General features: G+C 33.2%; 1 protein-coding gene across 1 annotated transcript; it reads left to right on the top strand.

Annotated features, from left to right (window-relative positions):
• The first annotated feature begins 3,872 nt into the window (after positions 1–3,872).
• LOC127722445 (L-amino-acid oxidase-like) lies at positions 3,873–13,542 on the top strand. The gene is made up of 7 exons (XM_052229306.1): positions 3,873–4,144; positions 4,793–4,990; positions 5,191–5,383; positions 6,848–6,952; positions 8,613–8,828; positions 9,996–10,110; positions 12,842–13,542. The coding sequence occupies exons 1-7, from the start codon at positions 3,988–3,990 to the stop codon at positions 13,517–13,519; spliced, it is 1,662 nt and encodes a 553-aa protein (XP_052085266.1). The 5' UTR covers positions 3,873–3,987; the 3' UTR covers positions 13,520–13,542.
• The last annotated feature ends 351 nt before the right edge of the window (positions 13,543–13,893 follow it).

The following is a 13,893-nucleotide window of genomic DNA, read 5'->3' as shown; positions in this document are numbered from 1 at the left end:
GGATAGGGACAGAAATTTAGCCTTGCAATAGGTCACCTACGGACCCCTCAAAGAGTTGTTGCAAGGGTTCTTAACGTGCAAAGAGCGTGGCACTCTCTTTACACGAGGCATCGGATTTTACGTCCCCATTCTGACCGGACGTGGATGCAAATTTGTACATCCTGCACAGCCAAACGGACGCCCCACTTTAGCACGGGTTTTACTGCCGGTCGGAGGAAGACCAATGGTGACCATACTTCTATTCCCCAGTCACCCTTGGGGGGTTTGAAATATAGAATCATATTTCGTTTTAGATATGACTTCAAATCGAGCACACCCTGATTCGTTAAATAACCTATACTAGGTTACTAGGTACTAACATACTAGAGTGTTACATACTTGGAAATTTATTCTAGTGGTACCATGTCATTTTTCTCGGACGATTCTACATCCAAGATTTATCAAACGAACAACACACATAATCCATTAACATATATGCATAAATATTAGTTTTTTTCCTCTCTCCCGAAATACCACTTAAAGACACAAATAAATATCCTTTCAACCCCACTACAAGAAAGACATGCGTATCCAATGACTTTAAAACATAAATCTGGATGAACTTTATTCAAGATCTTTTTATAGTAATTATTCTACTGTTCATAAATACTTCATTAAGTGAGTAGATGGTCAGCTCTTGAACTGAGTTTTACTGTGCGTACTGTTGTACGTTTGTTTTTTCTACATTGGCTAGAGGTATAGGTGGAGGGTTGAGATCTCAAAAAACATGTTTAACCCCGCCGCATTTTTGCGCCTGTCCCAAGTCAGGAGCCTCTGGCCTTTGTTAGTCTTGTATCATTTTGAATTTTAGTTTCTTGTGTATAATTTGGAGTTTAGTATGGCGTCCATTATCACTGAACTAGTATACATATTTGTTTAGGGGCCAGCTGAAGGACGCCTCCGGGTGCGGAAGTTTCTCGCTGCATTGCAGACCCATTGGTGGCCTTCGGCTGTTGTCTGATCTTTGGTTGGGTTGTTGTCTCTTTGACACATTCCCCATTTCCATTCTCAATTTTATTGATCTTAAATTTTGCCTGTGGATTATTAGGTACACCATGGGGAATTGAAAAGAAAACCATTACAAAATGAAATACAATTCTTTAGAATGTTATAATATAAAGATTCTTTCTTAATATTTAAGGTGTATTTTAAATTAGCGAAAATCCAAATAACTGTCCATTCCTGGGAAATAATGGGCGTCGGCCCTACGGGTCTCCGCTCCATTATTTCCCAGGAATGGACAGTTATTTGGACTTTCTCTATAACATCATGCATGGAGGTTTACCTAGCTATAAAACCATGTTTTAAGCACCGCGTTATTCAGTAAATGCCTGTACTAAGTCAGGAATATGACAGTTGTGTGCATTTCAATTTCAATTTCAATTCGTTGGTTGATATAGGCGAGCGATTGATTTTGTCAGATTTTATGGACCACATATTTCTTGATTTACCTTGGAGTTTGGTTTATTTTTGTTATTACTTTTTTTTTCATACTTTGAAAATAATATGATGGTATGTCTTAAGATTTTTTTATCTTATTAATCATGTGTTAATCAAGTTAGCTGCTACAATATAAAAAATGAAACCAATGAAAAGTAAAGGGAATATTTAAAACCATATCCAATTGTTTTTGTTTTATTCCACACTGTACTTGGTGGGATTCGTGTTGCTCAGTCTCTAATTTTCTATGGTGTGTTTTGTGTACTGTTGGTTGTCTTTTCGTCGTTTTCCTTTTTTTCCCTTGTCATTGTTAATTTGTTGTCGACTTATATGAGTTTGAACGTCCCTTTGGTATCTTTTGTCTCTTTTGTACTTGAAAACATCCATTATTTGCTAAGTATTCATAAATACATATTGAGAATAACGTGATCTTATTTCACATATCTCTGTAATCGTGGTACATTCTAATTTCTATTGACATCTCCTTTCTTGAGATTTCCAAGTCAATTTGGACACATTATAATGATTTCTGTAGCTATTGAACTAATTTGAAGCTTTTGTAAAAATGTATTTCAGATTAAATAGAAATTATTAATCAATAGACACATATTTTTGCTTCTCAGAATCATGATTGTAAGTCCAAGCCGTACGTCTCCTATAGACGGGTTTTTATAATAGCCTCCCTTCGTATTGCAAGTGTCCAATTTCTCCAAAGACAACATTACTAGTCTTTTTCCAGGTACAGACTTTAGTAAGTTGATTTTTTTTAGCCTTGCTAGAATTAAAGAAAAAGTATTAATCCAAAAAGTATAGGCTTCCGTTACTTTTCTTAACGCAATCTCGCCTATCTCCCTTGTCTATCAATTTCTGCACTTAAAAAAACGTGTCTCGGCACAGCGTAGAAAAGACTTCTCATGTCCTTTAGGGCTAAGGAAAATATATTATTTTGCTTTTGGTATGGTGTAGAGTTTACGAAATGGCTAATAATAAAAATTATGAACGCACACCACGACCAATCAGGATTGGCCATACTATTAATTCTGAATACCACGTTATGTTCGTAAATGGCTCCGCCCATAATATCTAATGGTTTATTGTAATCTTAAGTTTGTGATACATTGTAAACATAAAGAAAAGGCACGCTATCTAAACACGTCCAATTAAATAATAGATACATCCAAAATGAATAATCGACATTATACTAATTTGAATCTTATAAATGTTCTGATAATGTACGAACTGTGAGTTTTATAAAAAATTTTAATGAAATCTTCATCTCTATCATCATTATAGTCATTCATTCTCGCTAATGTTAAGGAATACATGAAAAAAAGCAAAGAATATATATTTGTGTCTAGCGTTGTAATGTATGTTTATATAAAATAAAGACACTTAGACTGTTTGTTTTAATGTTTGATTAGGTCCAAATACTTAAAATGTTGATTGTGATCAACAATTGTCTGTAACAAATGTCTTACAGTTACATAACAGAACTGTAAAGACCGTATATCGTTATGTTCTAACGTGTATAGTATATAGTGTACTGATTCACACGTGGGTCTATATATATTTTTCACGTATTAAGGAAACTTGTATCATTTAAAAATGGATATAGTTGATTATAGTGACAATTTCATTCTCACAAAATGGAAATCGCACATAACCTTTGTTTTCAATCAAACCAGACATGCACATTTGAAAATTTCAAGCAAGGTCAATATTAGTGCTTTAAATATTGAAATAGTGTGAAAAATGGTGTTAAAAATTTTCAAGCAAGATGGCATTAAGTGAAATAATATCTTCCATTGTTTAGTTTGGATCATACCAACAGAGGAATAATGTATTACTAGTTATAGTATGGTTTACAAATGTTCCAATATTAGCTTAATCTGTGTTTATATATAGTTATTATAATCGAATAACTCTGGTGCATATTTACACATGTTAAGGATATATCCTTTTTCCAAGAAATGTTTAATTATTTTTCCGAGAATAACCTCAGTCTACCATGGTCGTGATAATAATTTTGTAGTTACATATTTGTTTTTAAGGGGACAAACATACAATAAAAGTGGATGCAATATTTTAACACAAAGTTTCTGTGAAGAACAGGTTGAATTGTTATGCTTTCTAGTGTTCTATGTATTTAATTCGTACATATTTTCGTCTTTTTTAGCGCTGTCAGTTTGTATTTGACTTACGAGTTTTGAATCTCCCCTTGGTATGTTCCTCCTCAGTTTTGTAAATTCATATCATATATATCTATTGAAAAAATGTTGTTCTTATTCTAAACATGTACAACCACTTACGCCAAAATTATGTAATACAAAAAGATGATTTGTGAATATTCATAAATGAATAAGTATATAAAGAAAAAGTCAATCTTTCAACGTAATTATTTGATTAATATATTGTTAACGAAATTGACACGCAAAACGCACTAAGAAAACTAATGCATACGTTTTGTCTACCGATATTTGTAAAACGTCATTTAAACTAAAAGTCAATATGAGCCACAAGCAAAGGAAAATATTATCTGTTCTGATGGTTCTGCAGTATTTAATCACTTCTGTTCTGACATTTCAACCAGTTGCGTCAACGTACAACAGTCATATCAGCAGAAAGCAGCACATAGATGAAAGAACATTTAACGGAACAAATGAACGTGAGTATTATGAATAGTGTTTAATATACTATTTTTGTTCGCACAACACTTGTTTCATGATGTAGCTTTCTGATTAATTGTTTGTGTTTAACGCCATTTTCAGCAGTCTTGGGTATATCATTGTTTTCAGGTGGATGCAGCCAAGAGCGGAGTTTGTATTTTTTTTTAAATAACACGGGCTTAAATATGTTATTTTTTATTTACTTTTTGGCTTACCGTTTGAAGAAATCATAAACATTACTCTACTTCAAAAAAAATTATGGATGCGTATTCAAATAACCCTTTCGTAAATCAAGATTGTAGATTCAGTTTCAGTATCGTTCGTCAATTGACAAATTACTTAGATGTATTACTAGTATCATATAAAAGTAAATTCCCATTGACAACCGAATTATGTCATACTTCTTTTTTAAGGCCAAGAATAAACAATTAGCCTAAAAATCGAACCAAGAGAACTCTATGTACCGGCTCATATCCCCCGTTAGACATTATATATAATGATCCTTATAAGAAAAAAGTCCTACAACCTTTTTTTCTAAATTCTTAGTTCTGGCTAATGTGAAAAAGTGTGAATAAAAAAATGTTTACAAACAAGCCATTCCATTGCATACAATTTATTAGTCATACTATCTAATATTTCTATTTCAGAGGCACATTGTGACGACATAGCCATCATTGGTGCAGGAATTGCCGGTACGTATGCTTCGTGGCGATTAAGACAACATCATAAACGAATATCTATTTACGAATATTCAAACCGAGTTGGAGGAAGAATGCATACAGTACAGTTCCCAGATATTCCGGATATAAATGTGGAGTTGGGTGCTATGAGGTTTCACAGTAGAGGTAAGTCTATGTAATGTGATGTGTGTGAAACTATAAACAGAATATAGTTAAAAATATTGAAGCAATTAATGGTGATGACGCCATGTTTTTATTATTATGCAATCAGTCTTTATCTCATTTCCAAAAAAGTTATTTATCTCATTTCCAAAAAAATTATTATTTTTTAAAATTTTCTTTATCTACTAGTCATTTTTTTTCAGCCCATGCTTTACTACATCAAACCATACGACAGTTAGGGCTTCCGATCAAAAGATTCGATTTAGGCTCTGGACCATCACCTGACACCATTGTCAATGTACGAGGAGTCCATTTGCGGTTTGAAGAATTAGGTGGCAATAAAACACCCTACAGACTCCAACCGAATGAGAGAAAACCAACTAATCAACTAACATGGTATATAATAGAACAAATAAGATTTAAAAGAGTCTAAAGAGTTCGAGGCAATGACATAAGCTTATTTCTCGGCCGGTATTTTCTTTTGTACCATTTACAAATTGATTTTTTTGTCGACCCTGTCATGTCAGACCAGTGCATGTACTAACATGGTAAGTATATCGCTGCTTACCTTATAAAATATATTGATTCTGGAGTATTAACGAAAACAACTTAAAACATATAATTTAAATTTTAAAGATTTATAAGATAAATACATTTCAACTTACTAAAGTTACACAACGACATTGTATATAAGAGCAGTCATAAAGGTAAAAAGAAATAGGTTAAGATAGAAACAAGGCGTTGTGATATGAGGAACTTGAAAAATAATTGTGAAGTGAAGGGTAAAGCTGTGAGGTTAAAAACGGGGAACAAGATCTTCGTGGAAATCCAGCGGACAAAATCTGAGGATAAATCCCGGTAAAAGGTTTGGGAGATTATCCAGGTAGTTTTCTTGATGAAATTTGAAAGAAGAAATCTAGGAGCTTAAAAGATCTGGGAGAACATCCAGAGGAAAGATCTAAGTGAAAATGTAGATATCAGTATACAAGATCATTGGACAAAATCAACAGGAAATTTAAAATTTGCAAAAATTCAGAGAATAGGCTCTGGACAACAAAGGCACGATTCAAGCAAGTGCATATACAAATAAATAAAGACATGTACATTAAAAACCTTAATTATGAGTCTAACTAACTCACTTTGGTTGGTGTGAGTTTTACAACTTTGAATTACAAAATACAGTGCTGTTTTTTTTATTAATTTATTAACATTTTAAGATAGTAGTTAAAATAATTCAGTAAATTACACGCGACGGATATTTTTCTTAATTTACATGAGAATGGGGGTACGTAAAACGACTAACTGTGGATTCATTTATTTTCGTGAATATTAATTTTTTAAGGTTTGAGGAAAAATTGTTTTTTCGTGGATCTTTTATTTCGTGATTTTGCCAAGTCTGCATTGAAACATATAGGAAATTTGCACTTTGTTGAACATTTTAAATCGTGGTTTACTTTCAGCAACGAAATCCATAAAAATTAATATACAACGAACAATAATGAATTCACAGTATATGAGCTGCATCAGATAGAAATCGACCTTATGCAAGTGCACGTACACATGTACATGTATAAGACTTTGGTTGATTTTAGAACATTCAAATACGAAATAAAAGATGAATGTTGTTCTGTTTTGTAGGGTTCCTATTACAAATCAATTTGCCTACAGCTACATACTTTCCGTAGAGATTTTTTCAACCCGAAATACGTTAACAGATGGATTGATAATTATTTGCGTAAGGTCGAATTCCAATTGACTCAGCTCACGTTATAAGACAAACTGATGTCTGATTTGAAATTAATATTCACTATTCGGTTACAAATGAAAATAATTTTTTTAATGTTTTATCGTTCATTTAAGGGAGTTATTTAGGAATAACACCGATGTGCTAACAACAAATGTTCCAGAAACTTATAAAAAGTTTTACGTCAAAGATAGAAGTGGAGTACACATGTATAAACAAAGGTATTTTATACAATATAATTGAATGATGTTATATGAAAATTGATTTCAAATGAAAAAAGTTACAGGTCTTGAAGAGAAAGGATATATCTTATGATGATCTTGAAACCGATATTAATCTTTTAACCACAAAATTAGGCATACATTGTATAATGACATGAAAACAGTATGATTCCATGTGAAATCATTTGTATGTCATGTGGATGAAATTTGAATAATGAAGATGTCGATCTCAAAGTAGATTATGTACTTTTCAAAATAAATAAAATTTAGTATTTCTTTTAAAACACTATTTTCTTAATGAATATTTCTATTTGAATAACAGTCTGACATCGTCCAAAATTTCTGACAAAAACCCTTGACAGACTTTGTTTTCCAATAAGGAAATTCACATCAGACTCATCAGTGGCAGTAATAAGTAATACTATGATTGATTAATGTTTGGTGTTTATTGCCTATTTCAGCACTATTGGCTATTATGTGGTGGCCAGTTTTTATTAGTGGAGGACACCGGAGTGCCCGGAAAGAACCACCGACCTTTGTTAGGAAAACTAACAATCCTAGTCAATTTAGATTCGTACTCACAACCTTAGTGTCGAAAGGCTAGTGATACAGTAGTTGAACTACTTAGACCAATCGGCCACCGAGGCCCTTGTAATAATGTGATATCGGTACCGTAGACATGTTGGATCTCTGATAGAATTCGAATGTCGCAAGTGTGTAGAAAATGTCAGCGCTGTAACGACTAGTTTGTAATTACCAGCACTTTAACTTCAAAACCTTCACTTCCACTGGACGAAAAGATTACGAAATATGTTTTCACTTATATACAGAAAAAAACCTAAACATGTCAAACGAAATGACAACTAGACTGATAAGATAAACCATAAATGAAACAAAAAATGAAAACTGTATAATTGTTGCCATTTAACATATTTTCTGTTAACTCGTTAATATATTAACTCAAGCTTTTAATATTGATTCACATATTTTTCTTTATTGAATTCGATGTTCCTTTGTGTTTTATGCTATATTTAATGGAGTAGTAGTAGACGTTTGTCTGTCTTGTTTTAAATTTGATTGCATTTCCATGGTTCTTTATTGTTTTAAATTTAACTATCCATTTCATTTTCTCATGTTTAAGATGAGATCTTTGTTCAATGTTTTAAAGAGTTTGGTTCATAAGAGGTTCAAAATTAAAATTGCCTGTTATATATCATTTTGCTGAAAATCTCTTAATTGAACCGTCGGATTTTAATATACTGTCTTACAAAATAGAAAACAATATTTTCTTAATGTCAAGTAGACAATTGAGAATTTAGATCACATTGTTTTGGTTGTCTGTACTATTCTATGCAGTCATGACAGTGGCAGATAATGTTTAGATAAAAAAAAATAAGAAAATATGGTATGATTACCGATGAGACAACTCTCCTCCAGAGACCAAATGACGTAGAAGTTAACAAATGTAGGTCGACGAACGGATTTCAACAGTGAATAAAACCCATACAACATAGCAAGCTATAGAAATTTACTTTTCTTGGTTAAAATGTTTTTAAACTTTTCATAAGTGAACATGTTCAAACATAGCCAAAAAATATACCAGTTATGTCTATTCAAAATACTGTATTCGATCTGAACTTAGGTCTAAATATTTTTTCAGTGTCCAGTCTTTGTATCATAAATATTTAAGCGCCGAAGCACAACATTACATCAGAGAAACTTTCGGCTTTGCTTCATTACGATCGGAGCTTAGTGCCTCACATGAAGTTCAAACCTCTCCGCCAACTACATCAAGTGAAGACATTTTAACTGTGGCAACAGGATTTTCCACTATACCTAAAACATTACTTCAGCGATTTCTACGTGCTAGTATAAGGTGAGCTTGAATTTTGCCAATTCACATAAACTGCTTAAAAGTTGGTCGATATGTTTTGTACAGAACCGTTTCTTCTCATAGAACTAAAATGTACCCTTTCCATTTTAAACATTTTGAAAATAACGTCAGTCTTGAGATATAGCCAAAACTGACGAACTTTCTTTCAACGACAATAAGTACTCTATAATGGATTGAAACTATAAGAGGATAAGATGACACAAATAGGCACTAACATCCATGTCATGTTGTCACTGTTCACTAATGGATACTTGTTTCATTGGCAATAACAATTGCGGATCTAAGGGGGTGCGTAGAGAGCGTAAGTCCCCTTTGACCCCCCAAAAAACTAAAATCCCATGTTTTTAACGATTTATATGATTTTTTTGCATAAAATCGTCCACAATTTTTTTTCTTCACTCCGCTTGGTTGTAAGTATTCAGTTTTCGGGAATTATGGCTACATTATCCTTCCGAAAATCCTGAATCATACCAAATCTTCTTACTTTTACATAAAAAAAGAATTGTGGAACTTTCAGTGGTACTTTCAAACAAAATGTATTTTTTAAGGACGTACGCTGATCTTGTTTTTGACTTTTTGTCAGATATTCGGAATCCTCTGGTTTTATCCATGTAACCATTTAAAGTTTTGCCCTTTAGCCCCTATTGTCTTTTCATAACTTTATCATATATAGTTTTAAAAAGTTATTTATGAAAAACTTATGAAATCCTCGTTTTGTTTTTTTTATAGTTTTTAAAAGAAAAAAGGTTTTTATGTTAAATGTATATAAAATTTAGAAAGAGTCTTTTCCTGACAAATTTTCAATGGAATATATCTCCAAAAATAAGGACATGGAACTTTCATTTTTTTTTTGTTTTTCTGTTTCGTTATTTATATACTATCAATTAATAAATGTCTTTTAAAAAGCTTGTTATTTTGAAACAGAGCAGCGAATAAATATCCTTAAGGTGCAGTATTTCTTTTATAAAAAAAGTAATCATAGATACCAGGATTAGTACAAATTTACGCAGCACGCGTTTCGACTAGAAAAGACTTTTTGTCTATGTACCAATACACAAATTAATGAACATTAATTTAATCGGTAGTTTGTTTTCTACATTTTCATCTGTCATTTCCCGCAAATAATTTATTCTATGATTATTATTGAAGGCATTCTATCAAGCTGAATCACGACCTTAAAGCCATCAGAAAAAGAGGAGACGGCTGTTACAACTTATTTTTTGAACCTACAATCACTAGAGGCAGTACCACTCGGGCTGCATTGGTAATTTATATAATTACTTTGATTTTTCTTTCTAGATATTACAATATTTTTAACGTAAAAAATTCTTAAAATATATAATACACTTATATGTGTCATTATCTATCAATTGATACTTATCACCCCGATTCAATATATGAATTCGGAAGTAGGCTTTATATAATAACTTACCCATAATGCTTCAGATCCTCAATCAATTTCCCGGATGTCATTTTAGACTGCAATACAAGAGATAACGTCGGTTCACAAATATGGTCAACTGGTCTTCTGGCACCCGGTAATGAAAGCCATGGTAAAGAGGGTGTCCGATAGGTTGTGCAAGATGCATAAAAACGCTTCTTCCTCCAGTGGGAATGTGGAAGTAAAATCTGTTGCCTCGAATTTTCACGATAAATTGCTAACGCATAGAAAGGAAATTGCATCTAATATGTATGCATCTGTTATGTATTTACTGTATTGAATGTTCATAGTCTACGAGCACAAGTCATATGAGTTTGATTATCCCTTTGATACATTTTGCCCTTCTTGTACATTTTTTGCTTTCATAATCTCGAGTTTTAATGTTCCTAATGAAGATAAATAAAAAAAGCAAATTGGACGCACCTAATGTATAAAGGGTACATTTTTTTTTACTTCGCATTAGCTGCTTCTCAGCTGCGCAAATAGTATATTACAGTAAAACAAACCACTATCGGCTCGGGTCATGATATTGTCTTCCGGTTTGACGAGTCTAGGGTCCTAAGATAGTATGTAAAATATCCGACCTTGTGTGTCAGTTTAATACAAAACACAGTGTATTCATATGGCATTAATATGTTATCGTCATGTAACATTTCCTGGATATAAAAATAAGGAGATGAGGTATGACTGCCAATAAGACAACTGTTCAACAAAGTTCGAATAAAGTAGATGAAAGAAATTATAGGCAACCGTACGGCCTTCGTCAATGAGAAAATCCCATACCGTGTAGTCGGCTATAAAAGGACCCCGACATGAGAAATATGAAACAATTCAATTAAGAAAACTAACGGCCTTATTTATAACAAAAACAATTAACGAAAAACTAATATGACAGACATGAATTAACGGCAACCACTGAAATGCAGGCTCCTGACCTTGGACAGGCATATAAAGAATGTGGCGGGGTTAAACATGTTTGTGAGCGCTCAACCCTCCCCATACCTGGGACAGTGGTGTAACAGCACAACATAAGAACAAACTATAAAAATCAGTTGAAAAAGGCTTAACTCATCATTGATACAGTTTTGGACTGCAACCCAAGAGTTCTATAAATCGTAAGGCACCCTTTAATCAATTAATTAATCAATAAATCGTAAGGCATCCTTTAATCAAACAATTAATCAATAAATCGTAAGGCACCCTTTAATCAATCAATTAATCAATAAATTGTAAGGTAACCTTTAATCAATCAATTAATAAATAAATCGTAAGGCACCCTTTAATCAATCAATTAATCAATAAAAAGATAATGATGAATCGGATTTTTCTGTATTCTTAGTAAAGTGTACACAAAAAACTCGTCGTAGATACTAGGATTCACATTTTGTACGCCAGACGCGCGTGTCGTCTTCAAAACACTCACCAGTGACGCTCGAATCAAACAAGTTAAATAGGCCAAATAAAGTACGAATTTGAAGAGCATTGAGGACCAAAAATGCCGAAAGGTTTTGCCATATATAGTTAAGGCAATTTTTTCCTGGGGTAGAAAAATAATATAACAACTGTATATGAACAATTTATATTAATTTCGTGCGGTGCGTTCGAAGCGCGTTTCTGGATTTAACTTCATTATGATAACACATAATGGGAGAACATGACAAATAAATGGGAGAACATATAGGACAAAGAAAAACACGAACAATAGCTAACAAAAGGTACTAGGCTTAAAATTCAATACGCCAGACGTGCGTCTCGTCCACGAAAGACCAACCAGTGACGCTCAGATGAAAAAAGTTTAAAAGCCAAAACAAGTACAAAGCTGAAGAGCACCGAGGACCAAAACTTCCAAAAAGTTGCGCCTAACACGGCCAGGGTTTTCTGCCTGGGACAAGAACATCCTTATTATTTAGAATAATTTATAATTTTGCAAACAGTAAATTTTATAAAATGACTATATAATAGATATACATGATAAAACCGAAGTGGGGACTAACTACAGAATAAAAACGGATACATTACATAATACAACTTAATCCAACATATAAAAATACACAGCCGAGTTAGCCAAAGCCTCAACGCAACATGTTTTACACAGCCGCATTTTTGTCAGGAACCTCTGGCCATTGTTAGTCTTGTATGTGTTTTTAATTTCGGTTCATATATATGTTTCGGAGTTTAGTGTGACGTCCATTCCATTTACTATGAACTAGTACACATTTTTGTTTAGGGGCCAGCTGAAGGCCGACTCCGGGTGAGGGATTTTCTCGCTATGTTGAAGACCCATTGGTGGCCTTGGGCTGTTTTCTGCTGTTTAGTCGGGTGGTTGTCTCTTTGACACATTCAACGTTCCATTCTCCTTTTTATTTTTATATAGTGTTTGAATCATGTGTTTTGGGACCAAAATACTCCAAAAGATATCAACACAACCGACATATTATACCGAACAACGGCTATTAAAGAGGTGCTATAATTTGTCACATGATATATCACACAGTACGTTTAAAAGAGTTTTTGTAATGTCCATGCAAAATAGTAATGTATATTTCTATTTTAGCCTGCAACTTTAAAGACGACGTGTGCTAAAAAAGTCATACTTGCAACCAATAGATTGTCACTTGAAAAACTGGATTGGCAGGGTCTTTACCAACCTCGTATTAGAGAATATATTACCAAAGCAGTAAAAGATATTCCTGCATCAAAGCTTTATTTCAGTTATGATTCTCCCTGGTGGAGGAGATCTCCTGTTTATTCTAACTATATAATTTCAGACACTCCGTTAAGACAAACGTACGACTTTGGTACTTCCAAACTTAATCCACCCAAGTCTGTACTACAGGCTATGTACATGGATAGTGATGTACCTTACTGGGAAGAATTATTTGACAGAGGATATCTAAATGAAACTATTGGTGACTTCATCTTAATGGGAAAAGAATTTGTACAAGTTATAAACAAGTATTTGGCATCTATCTATAAATTACCAGTCAAAAACATACCTACACACGCAGCTGCATATCTATGGAAAAATTATCCATTCGGTGGTGCTTGGCAAACATGGATGCCGGGATACGTATGGCCGACTGTTGAAAGGCAAATGACAAAACCGTCAACCAATGATGATGTCTTTGTGGTTTCAAATGCTTTCAATTCTCGTTCTTTGTCCTTATGGTCAAATGGAGCCTTACAATCAGTTGAACTGGCCATGCCGTATTTTGGATTGAAACCAAAATGAAATAATACAATTTTGATTCAAAATATGCTCTCAATTCTTTTCTGATATTGTTACCTTTTCAATCCTAAATGCAGTTAGCTTGTCTAGCAAGGAAGCAATTTAAGATGTATCAAATATAAAACTATAACACAAATATCTCTGCTCCAAGCCTAAATGCACCAAATATCGCTTTAATTAAATGCGCTTTCCAGATGATAGAAAAATAATTAAGATATAAGCAGAAGATAAAAAAAAAAACAAATAAAAATCTTAAGTCGAAGAAAAAAAAACATGAAGAAGGCACAATGACTAAAAGGTTAAGACGAAGACGAAATGACTCGCAACAGTCATCAAACTACTACACAGAAAACTATACACAGAGCAACACGAAACCC

Source organism: Mytilus californianus, unplaced genomic scaffold (assembly GCF_021869535.1).
Source record: "Mytilus californianus isolate M0D057914Y unplaced genomic scaffold, xbMytCali1.0.p SCAF_12, whole genome shotgun sequence".
NCBI classification, from domain to species: domain Eukaryota; kingdom Metazoa; phylum Mollusca; class Bivalvia; order Mytilida; family Mytilidae; genus Mytilus; species Mytilus californianus.
This window is presented reverse-complemented; position numbering and strand designations above follow the sequence as displayed.

What these genes read in the sequence shown, in the direction of transcription:
- LOC127722445 (XM_052229306.1), top strand. Translation starts at nt 3,988, where the DNA reads ATGAGCCACAAGCAAAGGAAAATATTATCTGTTCTGATGGTTCTGCAG. An exon ending in ATTTAACGGAACAAATGAAC is followed by an intron (nt 4,145 to 4,792) that starts GTGAGTATTATG and finishes TTTCTATTTCAG; the next exon opens with AGGCACATTGTGACGACATA. An exon ending in TTTCTACGTGCTAGTATAAG is followed by an intron (nt 8,829 to 9,995) that starts GTGAGCTTGAAT and finishes TTATTATTGAAG; the next exon opens with GCATTCTATCAAGCTGAATC.